General features: G+C 42.1%; 1 protein-coding gene across 2 annotated transcripts in view; it reads right to left on the bottom strand.

Annotated features, from left to right (window-relative positions):
- Positions 1-26,341, bottom strand: part of nbeab (neurobeachin b) — a 178,071-nt gene that overhangs the window by 105,344 nt on the left and 46,386 nt on the right. The window contains exons 7-22 of one of the 2 annotated variants that reach the window (XM_046389619.1): positions 25,139-25,258; positions 23,111-23,257; positions 17,249-17,446; positions 16,993-17,126; positions 15,149-15,257; positions 13,622-13,774; positions 12,183-12,351; positions 7,336-7,415; positions 6,298-6,360; positions 5,805-5,902; positions 5,247-5,339; positions 3,294-3,402; positions 3,108-3,189; positions 2,889-3,012; positions 1,909-2,101; positions 790-1,767 (exon numbers count right to left, since the gene is read on the bottom strand). In XM_046389619.1, coding sequence (XP_046245575.1) covers positions 790-1,767; positions 1,909-2,101; positions 2,889-3,012; positions 3,108-3,189; positions 3,294-3,402; positions 5,247-5,339; positions 5,805-5,902; positions 6,298-6,360; positions 7,336-7,415; positions 12,183-12,351; positions 13,622-13,774; positions 15,149-15,257; positions 16,993-17,126; positions 17,249-17,446; positions 23,111-23,257; positions 25,139-25,258 — 2,850 coding nt within the window. Of the gene's footprint in view, positions 1-789; positions 1,768-1,908; positions 2,102-2,888; positions 3,013-3,107; positions 3,190-3,293; positions 3,403-5,246; positions 5,746-5,804; positions 5,903-6,297; positions 6,361-7,335; positions 7,416-12,182; positions 12,352-13,621; positions 13,775-15,148; positions 15,258-16,992; positions 17,127-17,248; positions 17,447-23,110; positions 23,258-25,138; positions 25,259-26,341 lie in introns of those variants that run through there. The other variant, XM_046389617.1, reaches the window with a different exon arrangement.

Raw genomic sequence — 26,341 nt, 5'->3', positions numbered from 1 at the left:
CTATTTAAAAAGCAGTGGCAATGAATTGAACATGAGCAATTATGCAACAGCAGAGAAATGTTTAAAAATAAACCCTGCCTCCCATCGGCCCACCATCAGTGACCCAGTCTAGGTAAAAGAGCCTGACCTCTGAAAAAGAGCACAGCTCATATGAGAGGAGGGAAGCAATGAACAAATCCCTAGCGACCGTTGCAGAAAAATGCTTTGTCTATTTCTGCCCTACAGTTGGCCATTCCAGCAACCCACTTTCCTGAATCTCAGAGGGATGTTGCCCGATGTTCACCAGGCCACCCTGTTCCCATTACAACTAGAGATGGGCAAGGAAATGATCCCTGTGGGTCTGGTAATATAGAACTGCTCACTAAACGCCAGTAGATCCTGACAGTGGCAAATGGAGACCTGGTGCTGCTTTGTTGTAGCACTACCCCCTTTAACACAGCCTGCTCAAGGCAGGAATGGGACACGTGCTGTTTTACATGTGCTGTTGTGTTACCTCGGCTGCTCCTAGAACAATGTCATGCTATCCAAAAATACATACACTGGGGCGTTATAATACCAGCGCTGTTTGATTCAGTGTTAAAAAGCCAAGCTGGCATAAAGACTGGTTTTCATTGCTGCAGTATTGCAGGATCTCTGTGTGAAAAGGGTTACTGGTGATCATCTGCTCTGACTAACCTTTCCTGTTATTATAAATCAAGTGAAGTCAGTGAATCTCGACTATTTCTGTCATGAGAAAGTCTGAAAATGAGAAAAGACTGTCTTTTTTGTGTTGATAGACCTCAGACTGACCTGTGTGGTGGATGTTGTCTGAATCTTTTTCTCCTTGCCTTTGTTTTCTTCGGATCTCTCTGTGTCAGAATTGTTGCTTGTTGCATCTGCTGCACTGCTGGTCTTAACAGTCAAGGCGTCCCCTTCAGATGCCACTGCAGCTGTGGCCTCGGTGACCTCTAATCGTTTGGAGGAGACCTCAGTAGCGGCCGCAGAGCTGATGCCCTCCAAGGCTGCCTGCAGTTCAAACTCATCCTTCTCCAGGATACTGGGTAAGGAGCCAAGCTCAGAGCTGACTGTCATGTGAGCAAGAGGGCCCAGTTCATCAGTGGCGCTGGTGTGGACTGGAGCATGAGGCAGGACCAGAGGATCAGCTGGACTGAGATCAGGCAGTAGCTTGTCCTCCACCTTGCTGAACAGGAAGTCGTTGCTGTTGGGGATGCTGTCCTTGTCATCATCTAAAGTGATGAGAGGGGGTGCACTTTGGTCATCCATGCTGCCTTCTGGCAGCAACACGCTGTTGACGCTGTTACTGTTGAGCTTTTCCACAGCAGCACAATAAACATTATCCAAAAGAGAATCCACTTCCACCAGTGCTCCATTTTCAGATACTCCCAGAGTTTCAGAGTCCATGTCGTCTAGCTTAACCTCTGTGGCCTCCACCTTTTCAGCCTTGATGTCCACCAGAAGGTCATGAACTTCAACCGTGACCCCATCCACCGTATCCCCTGTTCCTCTGAGACTCTCCTCAGGCTCCTTCCCTTCAGCCAGCAGGTTGCGTGAGTCTGCACTCTCATAATCCTTCTCGCTCTCAGGTGTGTGGGAGTTATCGTCCATTTCTCTAATCTCAACTGTGCCCTTAATGCCAGAGGTCTGAGCAGACAGACCAGAGATGGTGCTGACGAAACCCTTCTTTCCTTTCTTAATATTTTCCTCCTCCTGACGTTGATACTCTTCATACATCTTAGCTAAGTACTCTTTATGTGCCTCATATGTCACCTATAAAAACGGCAAAATCATAGACGGCTTTAGCCACATATTTGTGAGGATCAATTTAGTTAAAATAAGACAAATTAGATAAAAGTGTCTCCCTCAGGTGTAGATATCAGTGTTTCCTATGTTGTACAGTACAGTACTCACCTTAGAGTGGGCTATAGAGAGCGTGTCCACCCACACACGCCATCCTCCCCACTCATATTTGATGGCGTGGTAGAGCAGAATACGAAAAATGTTGTACACCATCTCAGTGATCTTCTGCTCATCAGAGTTTTTAGGGTTGATGTAGCCAAGAGAAAACATCCAGTCCTGCCAAACAGAGCACTGAAGCAGACACCTGAAATACATACATAACCACAAGATCAAGAAAACAAAATCTGCCTCACTTTATCCAGATAACAGGTTTAAGTAGTTTAAGCAAACTCTGACCCTCTTATCTTCAACAGGTCTAAAATTTGTAATTGGTGTGGGTGCTAAAAGAAAGAATTTTCAACAACATCAATTCTACTCTGAGTTTTCCCTTCAAAATTAAAAATCTGTTATGATTCTTTCTGCATCTCCTCAATATTTTCTTTGTGTCCAGAGATCATACAGTTGCTTTATGGTATTTGTTATTCACATTAAAATAATTTGTTTTGATCATCCAGCCACTCATTATCACATTAATTTGTTTGTTTATTTGGCAGCAGCATCTCACAAAACAATAGCCAAGATAGAAAAGGAGCAAGCAAGTGAAAACCAATTAAGTGTTATTTTCAATTCAGCAGTTTGACTTGGTGAAGCTCTGTCTGCCTATTAATTATGGGCTAATTATGTTGTTGATTTGGGTCAGTGGTTTCTTAAGAGTTATAATTTAATTGCAATATGTCTTAAAGCGTGTCTGTCACAAGGAGAGACTGGATGTGAGAGTGAAAAAAAGAGAGAAATGAGCAACTGTCAAAAAACAAACATCTGCTGGAGAACATGTGCATGTCTATGGATTATTTAGTGTCCATATGAGTCTATAAAACATGATGCAAGCAGGAGGAACAGTGTCCCCCCCGCCCCCCCCCTCTTCTCTGCCATCCATTATTCAGTAAGATAATTGATGGAGTGGGTGAGTAAAAGGTTTAAGTTCTGCTCACCGTCTGTTCTCTCGGCTGTTGCTGAAAAGTTTAATCATATCTGAAAGGAAGAGCCGCCGGACCTCCATCAGCTCAGCACTGGGGGCGGAGTTCTTCAGTAAGGTGGCTACCACCTTGAGAATCACTGATGCCAGATGTGCACAAACACGTTGTCAGTTTTACCAGAGAACCAAGCTCTTCAGAGAGAATAAAACTCTTTGTGACACATAGCAAGCTTACTTGGGTTTTGAATTTTGACAGTGGAGTCGGGCTCTGGATGAGGTTTGTGAACTACCTGCGTGCACACCTGCTCTGTCAGGATCTGATGAGGGACGCAGTGAGAGGATGTCGGTCACACATTGTGTACACAGAAACCAGTGGTGCAGCAAAGTTGGCACATTCAAGAGGAAGGAAATGTTTTGTTACCTCGTACAGAGTGTTATAGGTTGTTACGGTCACAGTGTTGGTGTGCAGCATGAGCCTCTCTCCCAGAAGAGTGAAGAGGCTGTGTGTGTGCATGATCTCCACCTTCCTCCTGTGGATAAACACACACAGACATAATGGTAAAGTGCCTTGTTTAGAGCTCCCTAAGCCACTGAAAGGATCAGTGGGGGCCGCCAACTTGCTTTCCAATTCTCACCCACAGGGAGCCGGGCTCCAGAGACAACTGTCAGGAACTGCCTGCTGTCATAAATTGGGGGAATTTCGTTGAACGTGTGTAGGATAATGAAGATAACCTGTCAGTAGGAATGGCTCCAAGATACAACAGAGGCATACCACAGGTGAATGGGTTCAACAGTGACAAACTACTTCTGCAAACAGCATAAGCAGTTTGCTGTCACAGTGCTAAGCCAAAGCTGCTGCTGCTACTGTCTCAAGACCAATGTGGGACATTTTTGGAATTTCTTTTTGGGGGGGGATTTTGCAGAGGCTGGCAAATTGGACACTTAGGAGTCAAACAGGATCTCTCTCAATTGTGTAAATATGAATACTTGGGAGAAAAGTCCAGACTGATGGTGAACAACGAGATGAGGTAGAAGTTGTACAAGACTGCTCAGTCAGTGAGGTACAGCGGGAGGAGAGGTCTTGCTGTACGTGTTTCATGAGTGTAATATCCAGACAAAGTCACTCTCTTCTGTCCTGCATGTAGTTTGAATCCGAAGTCATGACCATGTCAAATGAAGGCACACTGTTCAAAATATGAAAACAGGATGCTTTTAAATACACTGCAGTTAGAGTAGCGATAAAGCAGGACATGAATTTAGTTCTAAAACAACAAAACTGACATGCAACATACATTATGTTTATCTTTTACTTTCATCTTTTGAAATGATAAGACAGAAGTTTAAGCCAAGCTTATGTCAGCGCTGTCCTAGTCTGCTTGTTTTGTACTGTATGCCACCTGCAAAAAGTATCAACAACAAATCTGTAGATCACGTCGTAGTGATTATGTGACTCATCAACCCTGATCAGACACAAACAAAAGGTAACATCACTGAACCGATGAATGTAAAATAAATTAACTTCAAATAACAAACCAACAAAGCGTAGAAGAAACATGTTTAATTCTTTATGAGCTGCACTAGCTCACAGTGAACTAGACTGGTGTGTTAAAATGTACGAAAGAAAATGAGCAGTAAAAGGCTGGCTTTCATGAAGCCCTCAGGTCCCTTGAGGCTACTGGCCTTTACCTTGCCCCCGGGGCTGTCTAGCACAGGCTTATGGGGGCTTTTTTTTCCTCTGTTCATCAGGCACTGGCAACACCACAACACCTGGTGCCCCACCACTGCGAGCACAGCAAAATCCTCTCCCTGAATCCTGCATTTTGTAACACGGGCTCTCCCCACCCATAGGCTTTTTCTCTCTCCTCTCCAATATGCAGCATGCAGTGGATATGCTGACATCCTAGTTGGTAGTTTATTATTTATTTATTTTACTCTGCAGGACAGTAACCTAGCCCTCTTCCACTACTCTTGTACGTGAAGTAATGTTTTTAGGGCACAATGCCAGGAATTCAGGTGTTCTACAAGGAAATGCACCCTAATTTGCAAAACTGGCATCCAGTCAAAAGTTTTTTTGGCTCTTCTAACTGCCCACTTTTACAAAGGAGTGGCAGGAACAGATGAATCATCTTCCTGAAGGTAAAGCCTCATGAATTTTCAGTTTCTGCCCTAGCAGCCTATTGTAATGTTGTTAAACCTGGACATTACATGAACACAGAGAGGCTTATAAAACACAAACTGACAATGCAGATAACAGCAGGTAACATACCTCTGACAGTTAAATAAATAAATAAATCTTAAGACTATTCATTATTAAGAAAACACTTATAGTTTGTAATTACCATGTAGTACAAACACATTGGAATCGGTTACTTACTTGTGGCCCAAATGCTTGAGGAAGTAGCCGAGGACTTTGAGGGATTGCACTCGAATGCTTTCGCTCTTCGAGGCCATGAGCTTGTAGATTACCCTGGAACAGACACAAGCAGTGAAAGCTGGCAACAGCACGCTGTCCTGACAGAATAAAGTATAGGCCTGTTGATGAAAAGGCCCTGCATTGGTTAGCTGACAACAACTTTCCTTCAGGGAGAATTTACATTAGCATTAAAAGTATGTCCTAATGAAAGCGGCAGTCTTTCCGCAATGAATTCCTCAGAACTCACAAGTAGTGCTACATTGTGTGCATTTATATTTTATAGGATCACATGGGGTAAGTTTGATCATCCGTGTCATATTCTGAAATCAATATGTTAATATTGCTACTTTTCCATGCATAGGTCTTTTTTTTTCCACTGAACTCATGAATTATTCACGAGTCTCATAAGCACACAGCAACAACTCGAGGGCTAGATGCTTAGGTTTATTTTGTGAAATCACCTCTTCAATTTGTGCCTGAACGACGGAGGGGTTGTGTCTTTCCCCCTAAGGGGCTTACCGTATTCCGTTTCTCTGGTCAAAAGCTGGGATCATGGAGGCTGGATGCTCAGACATGAGTGCTACCACCAACTGCAACACATCATGGAGATTCTCATCCTGTGGACAAACCACGAGAGAGAGATGATGAGAGATAAACACAGAACAGAAAAGCGAGCAGGTGAAAAGACAGAATACAGTCTTTGTTGTTCACCAAGACTCTGTAACTGCAGATGCAGCAAAGACTTAATGTATGCGCCTTGCAGTCATAGCACCTGCAACTGCAGGATACACCTGGGCCCATGGTACACCTTCTGACTGTGGCTGCCTTTTCCCTCCATTGTTAATCGAAAAGATTTATTCATTTTGCTGGATACTTTAAATACTGGAAAGAATAAACTTCTCCTAGAATATCAACTCTGAAGATAAAATGCGACCTTGTAGCTCAGTGCAGCAAAGTGGCACACTGACACACCGAGTGAATTCACTTGGCACAGACACAGACTCTCATGTACCTCATGCATTGTTAACAAATAGTTCAGGATGCTCTGCAGCTCATCCTCCTTCACACCTCGGTCCTGAGAACAGAGAAACAATTACATGATATAATGGGCAAATAACTGGAGAAGGGTCAGTGCATTCTAAATGTAAAGTATGTCTGGTATATATTCTGACAAAAAAGCACTGCAGTATTTTTCAATTTGGTGCAGATGTAAAAAAGATCCTTGAAATTACTGGAGGACGTATTTTGGCCTCTAGTGTGGAAATTATTATTGCTGTGCTTAGATTAGATATGCACTTCAGAATTTACAGGTTTCTGCACCAAAACAGACTGAAGACCCAGATAAGTCTTCTTTGCCGATTCTGTTTTCTCCTCAGTGTCAAAAGCTCTCTTATTTCTGCCATGGCACGGAAACCCTGTGACAGAATGTGGCAAGATAATTATCTGCAGAGATATGGCACACTGGGATATGGGAAGGAATACATTAAGTTAAACTGTGAAGTATAAAACATTAAAAGAAACGCACCAAATGCGACTATGTAGTCCAGAAAGATAATACTTTATATTGATAAGCAGATAATTTATTTTTAAATAACTGAGCGAATTTAATTAGCAAAAAAGCCAAAGCCAAAAAAGTGATGACTAGAAAAGGCTCTTTGTCAGATAAACAGCAGCAAACCCCAGAGAGAGTGATTTACAATTAACTGAAGCGAAGAAAATCACCATCAGTTTGTCTAATTTGAAAAGCTTGAACCAACAAATGTTTGGTATTTTTACCTGATAAATTATTAAATGATTAAATAATTATCAAAACTTTCTTTTATTAATGTTTGCCTGACTGACTAATGATTTCATTAAATTAGTTTCACCACAACTGGTTTTCTTCCAAGCACACATGCTTCCTAGAAGAAATAAATAAATAAACAGCACTGAATTTATTACAGAGCAGGCAGATAACACAGGGAGAAGTGACAATCTCCTTATTTTCTCGCTGTGGTTCAAAATCAAGCTGTGTGAGGAGCGGTGAGGAATGAAGACAGGTGGGATATACCTTCAGGATGAGTTGCTTGAGGAAAAGAAGCATGAATGCCCGCAGAGAAATGATTTCTTTCTGGGTCGGCCTTGGGCCATCTGTAGTTGGAGAGAAAGTAAATAAAAGCAATAAAACTGGAACCAAAAAAGGTCTTTTCCTGTCTCCTCTACATTTTTTTACTGGAAATGTTTTATTTGGCTTATTTTCACAATCTAAAGTTTATTTTATATATATTTTTTGACTGATTATGAAATATTTATCTCCCGCCCAATGATGAACTCGTGACCTGTCCAGTGTGGACCCTGCCTCTTGACCAGAGTTAGCAACCCTCCAAATGATAAGTGGATTTATAGATAACAAAAGAATGAATTAAATATTTCTCCCACTGATGTCTTCCTGTGAGCTTTGGGGAAAAAGCTGGCAAAAAAAAACAGGAAAATTTCAAAGACACTTTCAGCTTTCTTTGCTGTAGCTTTAGAATTGTATCAACAACCCAGTGTGTGCCACTCTTTAAGATTGTAAGCACAGAAGAATTGGTACATTCATAATCATTAGAGTATATTTTATATACTCGCTATATGCACATTTTAAGTTCAGGATGGGTGCTTAAATCCAAATGTATTTATCACTCATGCTGCGTTCAAAGCCTCCGTATATCCCCGTTAGTCTCAGTCACAGCATAGTGCCCAGGAAGCCTGTCCAAGGTCACCACAGTCTCACCTGCCCATCACACTGGCCAACATCTCATTAAAACTACGCAGAATGCCACTGCCAACTTAAGGTCACATTGGCACTCTGAAGTTAGACTCGCACTGCAATCCATCCCTGTCATGAACCTCATTCAACTTCTGACAGGCACAACGACGTCAGCAGGTGTCTGTATGCTGTGCAAATAAAGGAGGACAGCAGTATGTGACAGAAAGCATTGATTAACTGTCATATCACACAGCTGCTGGCACAAGGATTCATTTTGACACAGTCAGATCCTCTTAAATGTGCTCAGCTCGTTAGTTTTTAACCAAACAGTGTCAACATGTACACTGAGTAAGCACATTAATGGGCTGCAGCAACAGGCAGATCAATACGACGCAGAGCTATCCAGTCAGACAAATCAGAAAATGCAGGACATGGCATACATTAAACTTATAACAATGCAAACATGAATCTCCCTCAAGATTAGCAGCACTCTCACTGGAGCACAAAAGCTTCATTTTGGCAGTAAAACCTGGCATATATTCATTCATTTCTCATTCATGCTGTGGAGGCAGCCAGGTATAAACACACTGACAAAATCTTTTACATAAAATGACAGTCACTGGGAGAAATACAACAGCCAAAAGCCTTTCAGAGAAAACTGGTCACTTGGGCCAAGTCTTTCTTCTCCTCGCAGCCCTGATAAACTTCAACCTCCACCCCGGCAGGACACGTGTTCATTTGAAACGGTGTCTGTGTCATGATGACAGGCACAACGGCAGTAGACACCTGGCCAATCGGCCGCACCAAAACTCAGTCAATGTAATCAATGACAGCCAGTCAATTTAATCAATGATGAACCAACCTCCTTCCCTGAGGTTGAAGGAGGATGGCAAGCATCACTGCATCCTGACACTGATTAATAGAGTGAGAGAGGAAAGCCCTGTGCAGGGACAGAGCCTGACATGAAGGGGATGATAAGAACATTATTACCGCAGCCACTGCATCCAAGTTATTCACAACCAATTATGCTCAGCGGCTGTGCGCAGCTCTTGTTTCCCATTCGCATATTGCTTTACTTCCTGCATCCCAGGGGCACAAGGAAAAAGAATTTATTGAAAAACAATTTGGGGCCATGTGATTAATGCAGCAATCCTATTTTGGCTTATGACTGATGATAATAAAGCCACAGCTTGTATAGCTAGAATAAAGAGATTTTCACTCATAAGATAAAACACTCTTATGCAACAAGCATTTGTGAATGCAGAGGCAGCCATTTGTTTCCAGAATTGTTCTCCACTTTTAACTAACTTCACCTGCTCTGTTGAGAGCAATTTGAGAATGCTGAATTTTAACTGGACTTTAACTTTTCATGCGACACGCACAGGGCAAACATGAGGGGAATAATATGACAGAATGGGCAAAAACATCTCTCTCCAAACAACCCTCTCTCTCTCTCTAACCTTCATTTCAGCTGCTCCAGTGGATTTCCCAGGTGTAAACGTGGAAATCAGAAGCAAGGCACTGATAAAAGAAGCACATCTATGTGCCAAATCGTTCCCTGACTGCCTCCCTGTAATCAGTAATTTGTGTGTTACATCAAATTAATTCAACAGAATGAAGGCATACGCAAAAATCAAATCAACCACAAGCCTTGATCAGATTATCCTTCAGATCCTCTGAAGCACCTACACTGTGTGTCACTGGTGATTACTTGTGTAATGGGAACAAAACAAAACCAGCTTGAATTGAAAGTGGTGACCAGTCAAACAGGTTTGCTAACTTCCCATCTCATTATTCATTATTTAGTAAAACAGAGGCAGACATAAACAAAGGAGAGCAATAAAGATTAAGACAGATTATGTCCTGGATTGCGGATACATATCACAGGCTCAGGGAAGTTGAGCAATGGGCATCTGTCTGTGAGCGCCTGCAGTGATTGTGTGTATAACCGAATGATACATGGCTTTAATTTGATAGCAATCTCTATTAAGACCTGAGGAAAAAAAAAAGAGGAGGCACTTCCAGAAACAGTGAGCGAGTAGCTGGAGGAGCTCTGTTTTAAATGTGCTCTCTCTGTCCCCATAATTGAACACTTCATTATGTTCTTGGCTCTCTCCCTCTTCGTATGAGTCTTTATTTGGTCATTTCTCAGTTTAGAAGGACAGAGAGAAAAAGTGACCTGCCAAATCAAGCGCAGATCAATGGAACCGGACCCACTCTGGAAATTACCTACAGAAGGAAGGCGATCCATTTCCAGATATGTCTTCCCGATAATCTTAGCCATTTTCTCAACCCATTACAATCTACCAGGAATTCAACAACAGTCAGCATCATATTCACAGTGGTGCTTGATTTTAGGGAAGACTCAACTAGGAAGCTCATAGAATGAAGATCATTTACAAATATAGAGTATAGTCCAATACTTGTATCCTGTATGTGCACCTCTTTACAATCTAAAAGCTGTGATGTGTGTCCCCCCTTTATACTTCTGTGTTGTTCTGTGCTAATAAAATTATTGTTGAGTTTCATTCCCTCGTCCTCCAACATACTAAATTATTCACAGGCTGAACTGGTGACCCAAAGCATTGGTGTCAATGATCTGGGAATGAGATAATCTCCTGATTTGCTTATTGCACCTTTAAGCACAAACACTTTGACAAGGAACCTCATTTGGGTCACTGAGCAGAGGACTGGTAAGCGCAGAGTTTTTCCTCACGCTCAACCACTGACTGTAATATAAAGATGGATGACATTAGAGCTCTTATGTTGGTGTTTTTACAATAACCTGACATCTCTGACTTGTGTGTCTGACTGAACAAAACAGAAATCTGCTTGGTCCTTTGATACTCCCGTATATAAAGCAGAACTACACTGCAGTGCCTGAGGCTACACAGAGAAAGATTTCCCAAACAAGTGATTTCTACATCAGAATCTATTATTCAACAGTGGTGAAAGCAGCAAAACACCTACTGAGAGTGTCCAATGTAGTGGATGCGTTCAAAATAAATTCAGGAGAAACGCTCCTCTGATGTCTAAGCTAAATATAGTTCACCAACCTTGAACATGAGTTTCAGGATAAACTTTCATCAAATATTATGTCTTGTAATGTTCCCTTGCACAGCATAAGGAGGGACAAGGGACACCGCACAGTGTGAGCAGATGGGATAAGAAACAAATTAAAATCAGGAACAGTGAGACTGAGGGCCGTGTGGACTGACCTAACTTATAGATATGTGTTTCCATCCCAGTTAACCTCAGTCTAGAGATCACTATGACTTTCAGTAGGAAATCAATTAGGATCACTCCCAGCTGGAAGAAGCCACTTTCCTCGATGTGGCATATTGTGCACACACACACACACACACACACACACACACACACATATATATATATATATATATATTGTTTTACAGGTTAAAAACTGCTAGATTTAGCCAGTGGCACTGCAGTGTTATTAAATGTGTGCCGATGGAAGTTAAAAAAAAAAAAATGCTTCTGGGAAGAAAACACCTTTGACTCTATGGCCAGGATTGTATCAAGGTGTCTAAGCTTTGACCTTCAGGAAGTAGATTTCATTACACCTTGGTGCAGCATAAACTGAGCTCTCACTACCACTATAAAACAACCCCTCTACTTCAACACAAATAGTTTTAGAAAAGAATAATGGACAGCAAAAAGGAAATGGCAGTTCAAGGACACTTTCACTTCCAGCACAGCCTGCTTGGTGACATGCGGTTTCCTAGAGAGAGGATGGCAGTCATACTTCTGGCCCAAGTTTCAGAGGCCTAACACCCACACCAAGCACCCTGGGGGGATAACAGTATTGATGTGGCGTGTATGCATCACTGTCATCTCCAGTGATGGCCACAGTCCTAACAGCTGACAGCCAAGCGCTTCCATGTGGGAATGAGTCATTTCAAACGTGGGGGAGCTGCTGCCATTTCAGGAAGACACTTTGATAACAGGCTTGTGACTGCACACAATGACTGTGATTGGTTCACTCCCAATCATTTTCTTTCCAAAACACTGAGCTTTGCTTCAGTGAGCCTCAGGATGGATGGAAAACAGTTTAACAACATCCCTAATCAAATCACATTCCACAGCAAAAAAAGCGAATAAACGTAGCTTGACTTACACAGAAACAAATCCAAAATGCTAAATATGCTCACCAAGACCCTTTGGCGTGATACCGCTGCAGTCTGCAGGGCTGACGGCCCAGTAGTAGTACTTGAGCGTATGCATGAGCTGAAGCACCGTGCCCACTCGACGAATCGTGTTGTAGATGGTTGCCGTGCCAATAAACTCAGCAGAAAGGTATGTGTACAAAGAGAGCTGTACCTGGAGTGGAAACACACACATACATGCATTCATGTAATTAATTCCATGAACCGTATACGTTTTGCACTAGCTGCGTCTGTGATCCTTGCTAGTGTATGATAGGGTCGGCCACTGACCCCGTATTACTCAATTTCATAATTGTCGCAGCGCCACTCTGTTCAGAGATGATTAGCATGTACTCTGTAATTAGCGACAGACCTGACAAGAACTCTAATCCCACCACAGTCATTCGGGCTCTAAATATTGAGGGCGTTTTCCCATACGTCATAAATTATAGGATATTAAACAGTCAAATGCGAGCCGTGATGAAAGGTGGCAGCGTGGTTACAATGTAAGCGTGATGTGATATGGTTTGGGGCTACAGAAATTAAACGCTAGAGATAAGTGAACACCATGCTGCTAGTAATGTAATTTCCATGAGAACAGAAAACTGAAATGCGCTCATAAAATCTTATTGGTCTACGAGGACAGGGTCGGTGAGCTCAGGTAATTAATGCATGCACCCATCATTCACACAGCTTGCTCTCTGTATATGTGCAGCAGATAGGGACAGAGGAAATGCAGACTTTGTGGCTTCTCCTATGGGAAGGAGCCAGCATGGCTCTCTCTGACATTGTAGCTCAAAGTGTTCTAGTCCACTTCATTACCTTGCCTTTTCTCTCATTTTTCACTCCCTCTTTCTCCATGCTCTATTTTGGTGGAGTGTCACAGGCAAGCCTCATATTTATTTCTTCCTTTTATTTATTCATGGCTTGGCCCATCAGCAGCATTCCTGAGGCAAATGTATTTGCCACACAAACTCGGCTCCTTTGATATACCTCATCCTACTTTTTCATGGGTCATTACTCAAAAGAGGTGAAGGGGCTCTGGGACATTTAAAAAACTTGCATAGGTTGAGAACAGGAAAGTGGAAACAAGTGATGGACTCTACAACCATTTGGGATCTTGTGATAGTGAGAATATATCTCGTGTATGGACTCTGCTATGTACTTTTATTACCGGCTGTGCTTGCTGCCATGGGGAATCTCACCAATACAACAGTGTGATACACACTTGACAACACAGAAAATTCCCACCCCTATTTCTTTTGGAACGCAATCACGTGTGAAGACTCACAGTTTCAAATCTCGCCTTTACAGAGGCAATGATGATCTGAGGATTACTGTAGCCTTTTACGGTTCAAAGCTCCCAGCATGCATCCGCTTTAGCCTGATTGCATGCAAAGATACCTGTTTCTTCTTCATGGGCTGAGTTACCTGCAGGAGCTCACCTTAGCAGGAGTGTGGATCCAGATTGCGGCATTGAACAGGATGTGGTCACACAGCTGCTTCAGCAGCGGCGCCCCATGTGTGAGACCGTCCAGATACTTTGCAAAGGAGAGGAACTGCTCTAACACAGCCCTGGTGATGTGTACACGTGATGACTGGAGGAGGAAGCACAAAGTCATGTTTAACAATAACTGCCAAGCATGGTCTGCTGCATGTTCTGCATGTATTTATCTTTCCTGATACTGAATGCATCATGGAGATGGTAACTGTTAGTGAAGTGACTGTTTGTAAAATCCATAAGAAAAAAAAAAAACACAAGAAAACAAAGAAACGAACCACAACTCTGTCACAAAACAGGCCATTTTGAGTTGACAGGTGGAAGCCTGTGTAAACCACAGAAGTGGTCTGAAACAGAGATATTAAAAAGCTGGTAATTGGAGTGAAGCTTAATATGACTCACCATTTGCATCATTTTGTCAATACCCCTGTTTGTAAGCTCAGTTAAAGACTTGGATTTCGACTTCACTTGGATTTACGTGCTCTCCTTATGTTCTGTGGCAGCAGGTTTGTATTGGTGATAAATTCATCTACTTAGCCATTTTACCAAGCTAAAGAATATAAAAAAAGTTTTAGCAAAATTTGGACAAATTGTAGAGGCTTGACTTTGCAGAGAATGTCACTCTGACGAATGCCTTTTACCACTTCTGTATGGCACCTGTTTTCTGCCCAGGTGGGGACTTGGTGAGGGCAGGAAAGAGAGAAAATGAAGGCAAGGGGAAAGGAGAAGGTGTGGCATAAACAGATCACGAACAGATGGCACGATATGTGGAAGTGTGAGACCTGGCAGCGGGAGGGAAGTCGGGAAAAAAAACAAAAAGCAAAAGTTCTCAGGTGCCGACTCTGCCTGGCTGTTAGCTAACAGCAGCCGAAGCCAGCAGGCAGGCGAGTAACTGAGTGACAAAGTGGAGTCATTTCTCAGTGCTCCAAAAGAGCCAGCGCTCTGGGGAGGCCGGCAAGCTGCTACACCTGCATCAAAAAATTGGGTAAATAAAGACTGATGTGGGGGGAGGGTGGTGTAGTCTTATGGTGTTCTTCCTCTAGCTTCAAGACACATTCAGGGCAGGCAATAGAGGATCAAACTGCTGACAGGAGTGCAGTCAAAATACAGTGCAGCTTGATATTGAGGAAGATGAAAGATGAAAGTTCCAAAAGTAGATGGGTTTTTCAGTTTAAAAAAAATACAACTTGTCAAAACATTTCCCATTAATTGTTCCACACAAGAAAGAACTGAAGAGTTGAGCATTCAAATCCCTGTTCAAAGTGAGATAAACAGTTGCTGTGATGAGTCTGTCTGTCCCTATTATATTTGTCAGCATGTACTGGGACATCTTGTGTCACTGTGTGTGAACAAGACAGTATTTGTATGGGTGAGACTATACTGGTTAATTTGGAAATGGCAACCTCCAGAGAACCGATGTGTCACCAAGGTTAGGAAACCAGTGTGATATGTTATAGAAGCGCTCCCATACCTTCTCGAGCAGGTATCCAATCACCAAAAAGCCCTTTCCTCCCAGCATCTGCTCCTGCATGGCCACAGAGCTCTTGAGCAGCTCAACCAGAAAGGCCAGGAGTGTCGCACTGCAAAACAAGAAGACATAACATCTCACACAGGGAAAAAACTCACGCATTCACACACCCATCAGGTGGTGAAGGAGCAGCAGCACAAGCACACAGGGTGGCAGAGGAGGGAAAAAAATCAAGGTCATTTTCAGAGGATGTCAGCAATCAGCTGGGATCTCCAGCAAACCACTTTCATCCCTCTTCAGCAGGGAAGAAAGGGTTGAGTCGCTGGGCTCTCTGAGGACAGAGGATGGGCGGGGGGGGGTGGGGGGGGGGGTCATAACAGGGTGTGTGTGTATGTGTGTGAGGTGAGGTTTTTCCTTCGTTGCAGGGCTTTTCCGTTGAAGCCTTTGGCTGAATGACAGTGGTGCTCAGTGACACTTCTTAATCGGCTTTCCCTCACATCCTCTGGTGGCCTCCACTCTAGCGCGACAATCACAAGGACATAACCACTCCTGTGCAGGCCTGCCAATAGATACTGCACATACACTACATGCATGCAAACTACAGAGATACTGCCTTCTCAGTCTGCAGCTGCTCATCTCATTGCTGCACACAGAAGTGGGTGACAGTCAGTACAGTTCACTTGGTTTCGCGTTTGATCCTTTCCTGAAAACACAGCTTCCTTCCAATTTTGCTGAACAATAGTGATTGATGTTATAGCTCTGCTGTTTGGAATTCAAATGGGCACAGAGTAACATGTTTATTAAAAGCAATTTTTTTAAAAATCACTATTCGAGGGTGCTGCTGAGCACAGCCAAAGCAGATCCCCAAGCATTACAGAGAGTTAGCTGTTGCAGAAGCTTTGAACTCCTCAGCCCGGCAGGCTTTTGTAGGACTTAGATTAAAAGCCAAAGCAAGGACAAAGTAAGTGTTGGGGAGAGTGACATACTGTGAGGGAAAGACCCGCAACATGTTAGCAAGAAAGAATGAGGGACAGAGAGCAGAGACGAGAGAAAACTACAGACAGAGGCAGAGGGCTTTGGGCAATGGGGGGTTTGTGCTCCTGCGTCTATCTTAGCCGTACTGCTGTCGTTGAAGTAACATGGGATTAGAGCAGAGCTCAGACTCCATCCAGGACACAGTGGGGAAGCTTTGGACTGACAAGCAAAGGGCGACGAGGAAGAGAGGAGTCTGAACCAGAGAGCAGAGATAACAGTCTACAGCTTGACCAAAGCTGGTATTATATATATTATGGTATTATGTATACTGGCATCTGTGTGTGCTGACCAAGAAAAGCAAACGGCAAATACACAGAAAAAATACCTGAAGAAATGCTGAAATACTCTCCATCACAGCAGAGACCTCCTCTAATTCCAAGTGTTTAGACAGAATCACCAAGATGTCGTGTAACATGACATCAGCAAACTGAGAACTCGACTATATTTTTGCACTGGATTCAACAAATCTGCTGTCTTAGCAGAATTTTTGTTTATTTCTCACTTGCTGTGCGCTGAATCTACTGTCCGTGAGCACAACACTAATAAATACAACAGTACAATGTTCCAATCAGAGAAAATTAAACGTTGCTCTGTTGTGCTCTGGCTTCTGCTTAGGCTGATAATACAGGCATATATTTATACAAAAGTGAACCCTTGTGTGACTTTTAAAAGTGATTAATATTAACTGCCTTCTCTCAATCAGCCACAAACACAGCCTCACATACAAATCTAAAAAGGTTCACGATTAAAGGATCAAAAAACAATCCAAAAGCGAAATTTTGTTGTACTGTAACAACTTTTCTATTACTTACCATACAGTAGCTTCCACCTGGTTATCGTTCAACTGATGGTAGTCCAGCTGAGCAAAAAGCGGGAAGAGCACCTGGATCCCACCAATGGAGTGGATGGCACTGTGGATGGAGTGAGTCACTGTGGCTTTAACATCCTGTGAGGATAAAATAAAACCAATAAAACATACCTTCGTAAAGACATTTTTAAATAGGTGCAACAGAAATGAATGGCTCAGTATCTGGTATGGTGTAAACAGACTTGATTAAAGCAGCTGACCTGTAGCATAAGGGCGTGGGGTGAGTGCACAAAGATGGAGGCATTTTCTTTAGGTGAAGACTCCAGGCACAGCTGGGCATCAGTGGCCTTGGCGTTATAGGTGAAAGCGATGGAGCTGGCCAACTTGCTGTCATACAACACCTGCTTGTGGTGCTCTGCTAAGTAGATATCACTCTCTGACTTGAACTTAAAAGTGCTCTGGAAAAAAAGAACAAGAGAGAACAAATGAGGCAGAATAAGGCAGAGATAAAGAAAGACAAGAGAGAGTGGAAAACGCAGTAGCTCCTGCATATCTGCGTCTCTTGGGTGTTATCTTTTAATTATAACTTGATTAAAAAATATCCATTCAAGAATAAAAAATGACAAGATGTTTTTTGTGGATTAGCAGTCGTGCATTTCTAGAAGTCACCGAGTGCATCACAGTATATCAACAATTTGAAAGTGCATTTTCATACTGATTACGAGCCATCCTTTTCACCTTTGGCTCATTAGCTCATCAATGTGTCTGGCTGCAGTACGCTTACATCGCTTAAGAAAAGCTACATTCAAGTAGCAAGAAATGCATCTCACAGGGGACATTGGACATTATGTATGCTGCGTACGTATTTGTTGCATGTCTTTTCTTATTAAGCTTCATTTTGTTTCGCTCTGAATGTTTACGCTGGAGCCTTCCCCTTTTTATCTCTGTGGGAACGTTGTTTAAAGACAATCTTCAAGTTCTACTGCAGAGTACAATGATTAGGAGGAACAGCGACTGATGAGAGGGATCAGAGTTTCTTTGATACCACAGATGATTGTTTACCTGCATTAATTTAACCCGACCATTTACTCTAGCCTGCTTTGGAGCAATCTCAATATGGAAAAAGGCTACACAGAGAGTGTGTGTGCCATGGTTTCAGTCTTTTACTTCGAACACATTAAGATTTTTACCAAGGCATAGGTTTCTTTAAGGAACATGTTTTTCTGATCAAATATGCCTTGCACTCATGGAGCAGCCGCAAACACGAGAAGATTTTAGCCAGTATGGCTGAAAACACATTCAAATTAAAGCTGGCAAGTAACTGTGTTACTTTACATCCAAAGAACTCAAACTCTGAGTCAAAATGCAAATACTTGTTGAGATCACAGTAGACTCAATATTGGTTTATCTGATGTATTTATTAATTAAATCCTTCCACCCTCCAGCAAGAGAACAAGATTTTATTTTATTTTAACCAGGTTAGTCCCTTTAAGATCATTGATCTCTTTTTCAAGAGAGACCTTCCCAAGAGGGCAGCAGAAAAAAGTGTCAGAAAACACAACCATAAACAACAACGAAAAAATAAAACATACACTAAAATGTAGCGTTACTTATATCTACATACACAGATAAGTACCAACCAACTCATTCACTACTTTACTTGTAAGAGCCTAAAAATCAGGCAGGGAGACAGAGTCCCTCACTTTCAAATCTTTTCGAAGGCTATTCCACGTGAGGGGAGCAGGGCACTTAAATGTTTTCTTTCCCAGTTCCCAGTCCGTGCACTGGGAACGGACAGCAAAAACACGCCATGTGACACAGTGGGATCTCTGTGTCAGCACAGTGCATATGGGAGATGGGCGTTTACCCAGAATGGCTTTAGAAATAAACAAGCACCAGTGATTGAGCTTATGAACAATCAGTCACGGTCCCCCTGCCCTGAGTGACTGAGCCCTTTTAAGTTCGTAACAAATCTCAAAGTGCTGTGATACACAGTTTCTAAACTGTGCAAGCAATAGATTCACTCACGCACAACAGATCGCCATAATGAAGAACCAGTGAAGAAGAAGCAGAGACCAGTGTTCTTCTGGCCTCAAAAAAGAAGCAGGACTTATTTATGAAATAAAACCTTAATTTCTGTCTCAACTTTCAATAAAACTTTCAATAAAAGAGAGGCTGTCATCAAGCTAAATACAAAGATATTTAAAAGTTTTAGAAAAAACTAGAGTTAAATCACACATAGCGGAGATGCACCTTAAACCTTAAAGCAAACCTTACATCTGCTGCGCTGACCCTCTTTAATTCTCATGACTACAGACACACTGTGGTGTTGCCTGATTGCTGTGATGATTTAAATCATGTCTCACACACCTTCATGCTGTGTCCGGTGTTTCATTATGTCCTTAGATATCTGAAACTTTTCGACGCTCGTGTAAAAAGAACTCGAGCTTCCATCAGCCAGCGGCTCAGTAACACATCAATTATGGCAAACTTAACAAACAGCCGATCGATAACAGACTAGTCTTAATTTACTCAATCAATTAGCTGATGGCCAGTGAGCTGAATTAATATGTCACTGCAGTGTGAATGGAACATGCTTAATAAGGAAATCAAGTCCTCTAATCAGGAGGGCTGAATTATTAATGAATGAGTGAAATGTGTTTCCTTCGTTCTGACTCATGGACAGCAAGCGGACAGTGATAAGATAAAGAGAGACAGAAAGAGCTGAAGCACCAGTGAGGAAACAACCATCTGATCCTAGAAGGACTGCAGTTACAGTTTGTTATTCAACACAAACAAACGGGTTCATGCACCTGCCTAAAAGGCATTTAAATCTGGATAGCAGTAAGGCAGTAAATGGATGAAAAGGTGAGTTGACTCATGTTGTCAATTGCACAATTATTGTGTGTTCTATTCAGAGTGCTTCTAAAATGCAGAATTTTAAGGCGCTGGCAAAAATACAACACTAATGTTTATATCACATACTTGCTACAAATACTGCACAATAGTACATTTAAATCAGCTTATATTGAAACACTTTCAAAAACACTGTTCAAATCTTAATATGCTTTTTTTTTTTAAGTTTTCTGATCCTAAAACTTTATCCTTTGGGTTTCAGATTTTACTTTAAGAAAGTTAATCCTTTTCCCAAAGATATTGGTCAAAATCCATGTATATTTCCTGATGCAGAATCTGTAGCCTAGCAGCTTTATTCTACTTTTACAGAGCTTTACAGAAACTGAGAGGGTTGAGCCACATTTAATGGCATATCTCCTTCCAGTCAGATGATAAAAAAGGCATAAGAGGCATTCTGTTCATCTGCTATGATCAAGTCCACACAGCAGCCAGCATGCATCTCATCATGAAGTCTCTAACATCCTTCAAAAGATCCTACTCATGGAACCCAAGTGACAAAAAATAACAAGCTCCAGTGCCCTGCACTTTAGCGTGAGCCCTGCCGCAGTGTGAAAATAATGATCTCATGGGTTGTAGCTGCAGTAACAGTCCCTGTAGCATGACAGCATCATTCCACAGGCCAACCAGTCATATGAAAGAATTGCAGCACAGTTGCCTTGTTCTTCTCCCAGTGCAAAAGGCTGTCATTGACCGGGGGCATCCCCACAACTCCCTGCAAAAAAAACAAGCAGACACACGACAAGCTGGGGACGCTCCCATGCTACAGCACCTTCAGGCTTATCAGGACAACGGACTGAAACAATACAACTAGACAGCAACACAAGCATTTTAAACAAAATTAAAAGCAGAAACAACACTAGTGTTTTGTCGTAAATGCAAACATCAAGCAACATTTATAACAACAATTATGAAGGCAGGTAGGTTTACTCCAAATAGGCCTGCATTTGCAGAAGCGTTTGACATTGCTGAGCTTGTCATGTAGTATTCAGATATTGTACGATTGCATGGCCTCTATACAGAGACAACATTTGTCTTCCCTGACAAGGGAGGACCAGGACTTTGCAGCTCCTCAGTCTCTTCTACAGCAATCTGTGGTGCATACTGCAGAGCAGTGTTGGCACAAATTCAATGGGCTAATCTGCTTCTTGTAGAACACATATGGCAGTGATGATAGAGGGCAAGAACAGAAATAACTCTCAGTGCATCAAATGAAAAGACATAAAGTCATGGCTTAATTATTTTGACTAGTCAACTCAATGACTAATACTTTGTGTTCACTGAAGCTGTCACTGGATATTGCTGTAAAGGACGTTACTTTATGATTTCCAACCAGGCTACCCAGCAGTGGAAAGAGATAGTTATCCAGAATTAACACACTAATAAGGATTTTTAAAACTCTGTGTTTGCATTGTACCCAAAGGAATTAGATTCTTCAACCTGAGTTACATCTTACACAGCTGTGAGGCATTTTCCCCGTATGAATCTCTCAGGCCACAATTTCCTAGACGAAGACCAAAAGCTTATGAAATCTGCTAAAACAGCATGATGAATGACAGTCCAGATTCTGTCAGCCTCAGAGTCTGCAGATCCAGCAGTGCCCCTTGATGTTATCTCTGAAAGGCTGGGAATCTTTCAAGCCAGTCATACAAATAGCAATATGCAGTTGTTTAGTACTTTAAATGAAATAAGAATGAGTCCATCTCGGTTCAGAGTGCAATTTCACATACTGCAATATGAAAAGAGCCCAGGGAGTAGATTCTGCTAACAGGTCTGTCAGATTTAGGCCCATAAATCATAACATGCAGTAGAAATTGTTACCCTTGGCAGCAATAATCTCTGCATTTCAACTAAGCGCAGAAGTTACAGTTACATTCAATGCACTGTGTGAGCAAGGGAAAGGGTGTCAAACATCAAACATGGATGAGAGGACAATGGATCAGAAAACAAATCACACATCAGCTCAGACGTTTTGTTTTTTTCTCCAGCTGTGGAGCTGAGGAAGCAGACATAATGAGAGTCAAACATACATACTGTAGCAGATGTACGCTGTGATCTGCTGCACTCAAGACTCTTCCTGGCAGTTTTCAATTAAAGCAGACGGACCTCTCGTCCCCAGGACAGCACTCCCATTAAAACAACCAATCAGTGGGCCTGACAACTCTCTGACCTTCCTCCTCAACTCACCTGGCTGGCTCTATCATACTCACCATTACCAACACCGTTCACAGCTTCATTTATTGCTAGTAATTGTCTCCCCAGGACGTGCTCTTCATTATTTTGAGAAATCTGGAGGATTGCTCTGCTGTGTGTTACCTCTCTAATAGAAGGTCTAGGACCACAATTAAGGAGGTAAATGGCAAGTCAACAGCCATTAGCGAAGAGACCAAACAATGAGTTCACCTGGGAATATCCAGGCAATCACAGACCTGACTGAAGTAAACATCCATCTCACAATCTTCAACAGAGTAGGTTTCACAATGACAAGACCAAAGACTGCTATTTCTCCCAGCATAAAAAAAAAAAATCCTAATTCTGTCTTCAAAGCAGTTGGAGAACAAACAGAGCTGGCGTGAAATGGACAGAGATACTGTAAATAGTCTGAGACAGATCCTGTGTTCAGGTGATTTGACAGTGCGTGTCATTCCTCCATTTGTGACAGAGCGTAGGGCTTAAAACTGTGAAGAAGAAGCAGCACTTTGTGAGCATCAGCAGCCAAAGTGAGACAAAGTGAGGGAGACAGAGCCATCTCTAAATCTGAGACTGAGGACACACCCTGCATCTCATTCAAGATGAGAAGAATATTTGGGGAGGAAATAAAAAAAATAGATAAAATGTGCAAACCAAATACTCTATCCCAGTATGATTAACATCCACAGCTGAATCCCCTTCTGGGTGGGTCAGCATCTTTCTATATTTATCATCTTTTGGCCTTTGTCAAGGAGTTTGGGAGTGCTACACCTGCTCCAGCTGATATAAGTCAGCTCAGGACTCTATCCCCTCAGAGCGCCTGCTGCCTCCCTCTGTGTATTGTGCCATTATTTCCAAGAAGTGGGTAATTTATGCAGCCGTTTATCCGGGAGGAAAAGCATTGCTCCCAGGGCGGCAAAGGAACTGCGACAGGGCAGCACCAGGCATTGATTTCACAGATTGATAGGTGATGCAGACCGCTTACATGTAATCTAATTTAGTAACCCCAAAGCACATACCTTATAGCCTGGTCCTAGCTGATGAATTGCAAATATCTGTGAGGGGTTGAGGGCTTCACTGAACACGTAGACCGCTCCCAGCTGCCCACAGAAGACTCTGTTTGCATCCGCTGTCTCAGAGGACCCGAGGAAGCACTTATCATAACTCTGCAAGAGGGACGCAGAAATGAAGGGTTACATCATTTTATACATGGGGACTCGAGAAAAAAAAATATCCAAATTCACACAGAGCTGAACTAGGGCTGAGAGGAAAAGCAAGAAGTACATTTGATTGCTTTATTTATTTATTTATTTAGTTTTTAATTTTTGCCAAGAAATTGTATTTCGAATGCAACTACTTGCACCATCACCTACTGTGCTGTTTTTGTGACAACTCTGACAATTCTGTAAAAGAGAAAAACAACAGCTCTGATCTATAAAGGTAGGAAACCTCAATATAACCTCTGGGATGGAGAGAGTATGTATTGTGATTGTAGAAGCAAATTAAAAACCAGCTGAAGAAGCAGTCACTATGAGGGTCTATACAACTGGTATTGCAGGAGGAAAAAAATCCATCAGATTTTTCTTCATAAAGCTTGTCTTACACCTAACCATGTTAATTTGTGTGTTGTGTATTTAAAAGTTAAATAAACACAGACAAAATGAGCCTTGAATCTCACATACCTTTGCTACAAAAGCTTGGGAGAATTTGTGAAACAGTTACCCAGACTTTTACCTTCAGTCCGACTTCTAAGGTGCCACCAACAGTGAGCTAAGGACCCGGCAACATTATGATAGGAAAAATTTGACATTTTCACTAACACAAGAAACTACAGCATTTAGGTTTTAATATCAGAGCGTCAATAATATAGAAAGAATAGACTGGAACAATTAGAATTTACACATTAGGTTAATTGGCAACACTACATTGACCCTAAGTGTGAGTGTGTGATTGTCTGTCTCTTTGTGTCAGCCCTGTGATTGACAAGTGACCAGCCCAGGATGTATCCCGCCTCTCACCTGTAGTTAGCCCCCCCCCCCCCCCGCGACCCTGACGGATAAGCGGTATAGAAAATGGATGAATGGACAAAATATAAATTATTCATGTTTCTACATACAACTTCTAAGCTTTTTCAGCCTGTTGATGTTACCAGATGTTACCCACCACACGTAGCAACGCTCCAGCTGTCATATATCTAGAGATCACCACCACCTGACTTTACCTCTTGCATGACATATGAGAGAAGCTGTTGTTGCCTGAACATGTGTCCAAATTCAGGGAAATGCTAAGCTACAAGGGTGCAAAACGTTGCTTCAACGTTGTGATGAGATTATTTTTTTTTATGCAACTGTATTCAGTACATTTTGTATACGTCTCTCTATCATTAATTTAACTACTCTCTTGGTGTGTCTGAAATTGTGATTTGTGTAATCTTCCCTTGGACACACAGCTGCAGCATGAAGCACACCTTTAGAAATGTGTTCCATCTGTGTAAGGGCAAACTGTTTTTCAAATCTGTCCTTAAGATCAGTGTGAGTGTGTAAGTTTCATTTTGGTTTAAAGTCATTCAAACGTGAAACTGTTGTACTGTTACACATTCACTCCCAATGTTTTCATACATTTTAAACAAGAAAGCTTCAGTCCGATGGTATTTACACCCTCTGTATACATATTTACAGGAGCTATACTGCCCTGTCGCCATTTTTCACTGTATACATACATAAATATTCTCTATGCATAAATCTGTTCTCCAAATGTCTAATGTTCCGTCTTCCACCCTCTGCTGCAGCACAGCTCTGTGACAAATGGATAGTCAAACTGAGACTGAAATGTCAGTCATATTACTGAGAGAAATCCATGTTGATATGGTAAAACTCATTTTGCTCAATGAGCACTACAGAAGATCTATGGGGTTTTTTTTTCCTCTCACAAGTTCCAGCCATGAGAAATGTTAATGTGGCAGCCTCAGCTGGTCCTCTGCCAATAAACATCAAGACCAAGGGAGCGAGATGACAGCAGTGAGGAGGAGTAAAAATAAGAGTGCTTACATCATTCGTGTTGACGTGCCATGCCATGTCTCCATAAGAAACAAGCTGTCCGTTAACGTAGCATCTGATTTCACTGTTCCTCCAGCGGCTGTAGATGTGAACTATACTAATCATGTACCACTGAAAGTGAGAAGAGAGGCAGACTGAAAAGATTTTACAAAATGATCTACAGAACAAGTCACTTATTGTGTGAATTCTTACCTAAACAAAGAACACCCACACTTAACTAAATTTGGCTACACGTCACTTAAACCACAATGGAATTTGGTTTACTGAGCAACATGCCCAACGTAAGCTCTTGAATTTGTTTCTTTTAAAGCCAGGGAATTCACATGAACATCAGAGCTACCAGAAATCCACTGCTATGAGGTTTGCCATTTAATGTTTTGAAATCTGCAGTGGAACACTGTGAATAATAGATTAGAGAAAGAGGAGGCAAGACAACTCATTTTTCACTGCGAACAATGCCACATCAGATGCTCGGCTGTAATTATTCAGGGATGAAACACTAACTACAGCCAGTCAAGTCAAATCAAATCTGCAAGCTAGAGAGAGCTAAAGGATGTCATGCCAAGTGGGTACAAAAATCACATGAAAGAAACCATAAAAGAAAAGCCACTGATCTCAAAACAGTTGTGAGTTAAAGAAAAGGAAACACGAATGGACTTTGAGTTTCCTGAAACCACTTACCAAATATTAAGTACTGTTTACAGGGAAAAATTTTATATATAAATTGTTCGATCATATTTCCTAACACAGAACCTGTACATCAGTGATCTTCGACTAGCAGCCCGCCGGCCTCATCCGGCACGTCAAAGCTTGCCACTCGACAGGCAGAATGTTAAAGAATTCACAAAATGCCTGCATCTAACTTTCTCACCGGTCAAAGTGGCCGAGTCAGTCAGTTAGCTTGCAAAATCCCTGGCAACAAGCCAAAATGTCTATAATTCATAGTTTACCCATCCCACAGAATCAGATTATTCTGCACCACCAAACTGCCCAGCTCCCAGGCTGGCCAGTCCCCGGAGCTGACAGCAGCGTGGGTAACACTGCTGTCAGAGAATCACTACGCTTGTCCATCAGATGCAGGAGGCATCACTTGGGAGAATTTTTGTTGGCTTAGTGTTGTGTTGAGTCTCAAACTAATATTTTGTTTACTTCTTGACATCCTGAAGAGTTTGTTTTTTGTTGTAATAAGGATTC

The sequence above is a fragment of the Scatophagus argus genome, chromosome 5 (assembly GCF_020382885.2).
Source record: "Scatophagus argus isolate fScaArg1 chromosome 5, fScaArg1.pri, whole genome shotgun sequence".
NCBI lineage: Eukaryota > Metazoa > Chordata > Actinopteri > Scatophagidae > Scatophagus > Scatophagus argus.
This window is presented reverse-complemented; position numbering and strand designations above follow the sequence as displayed.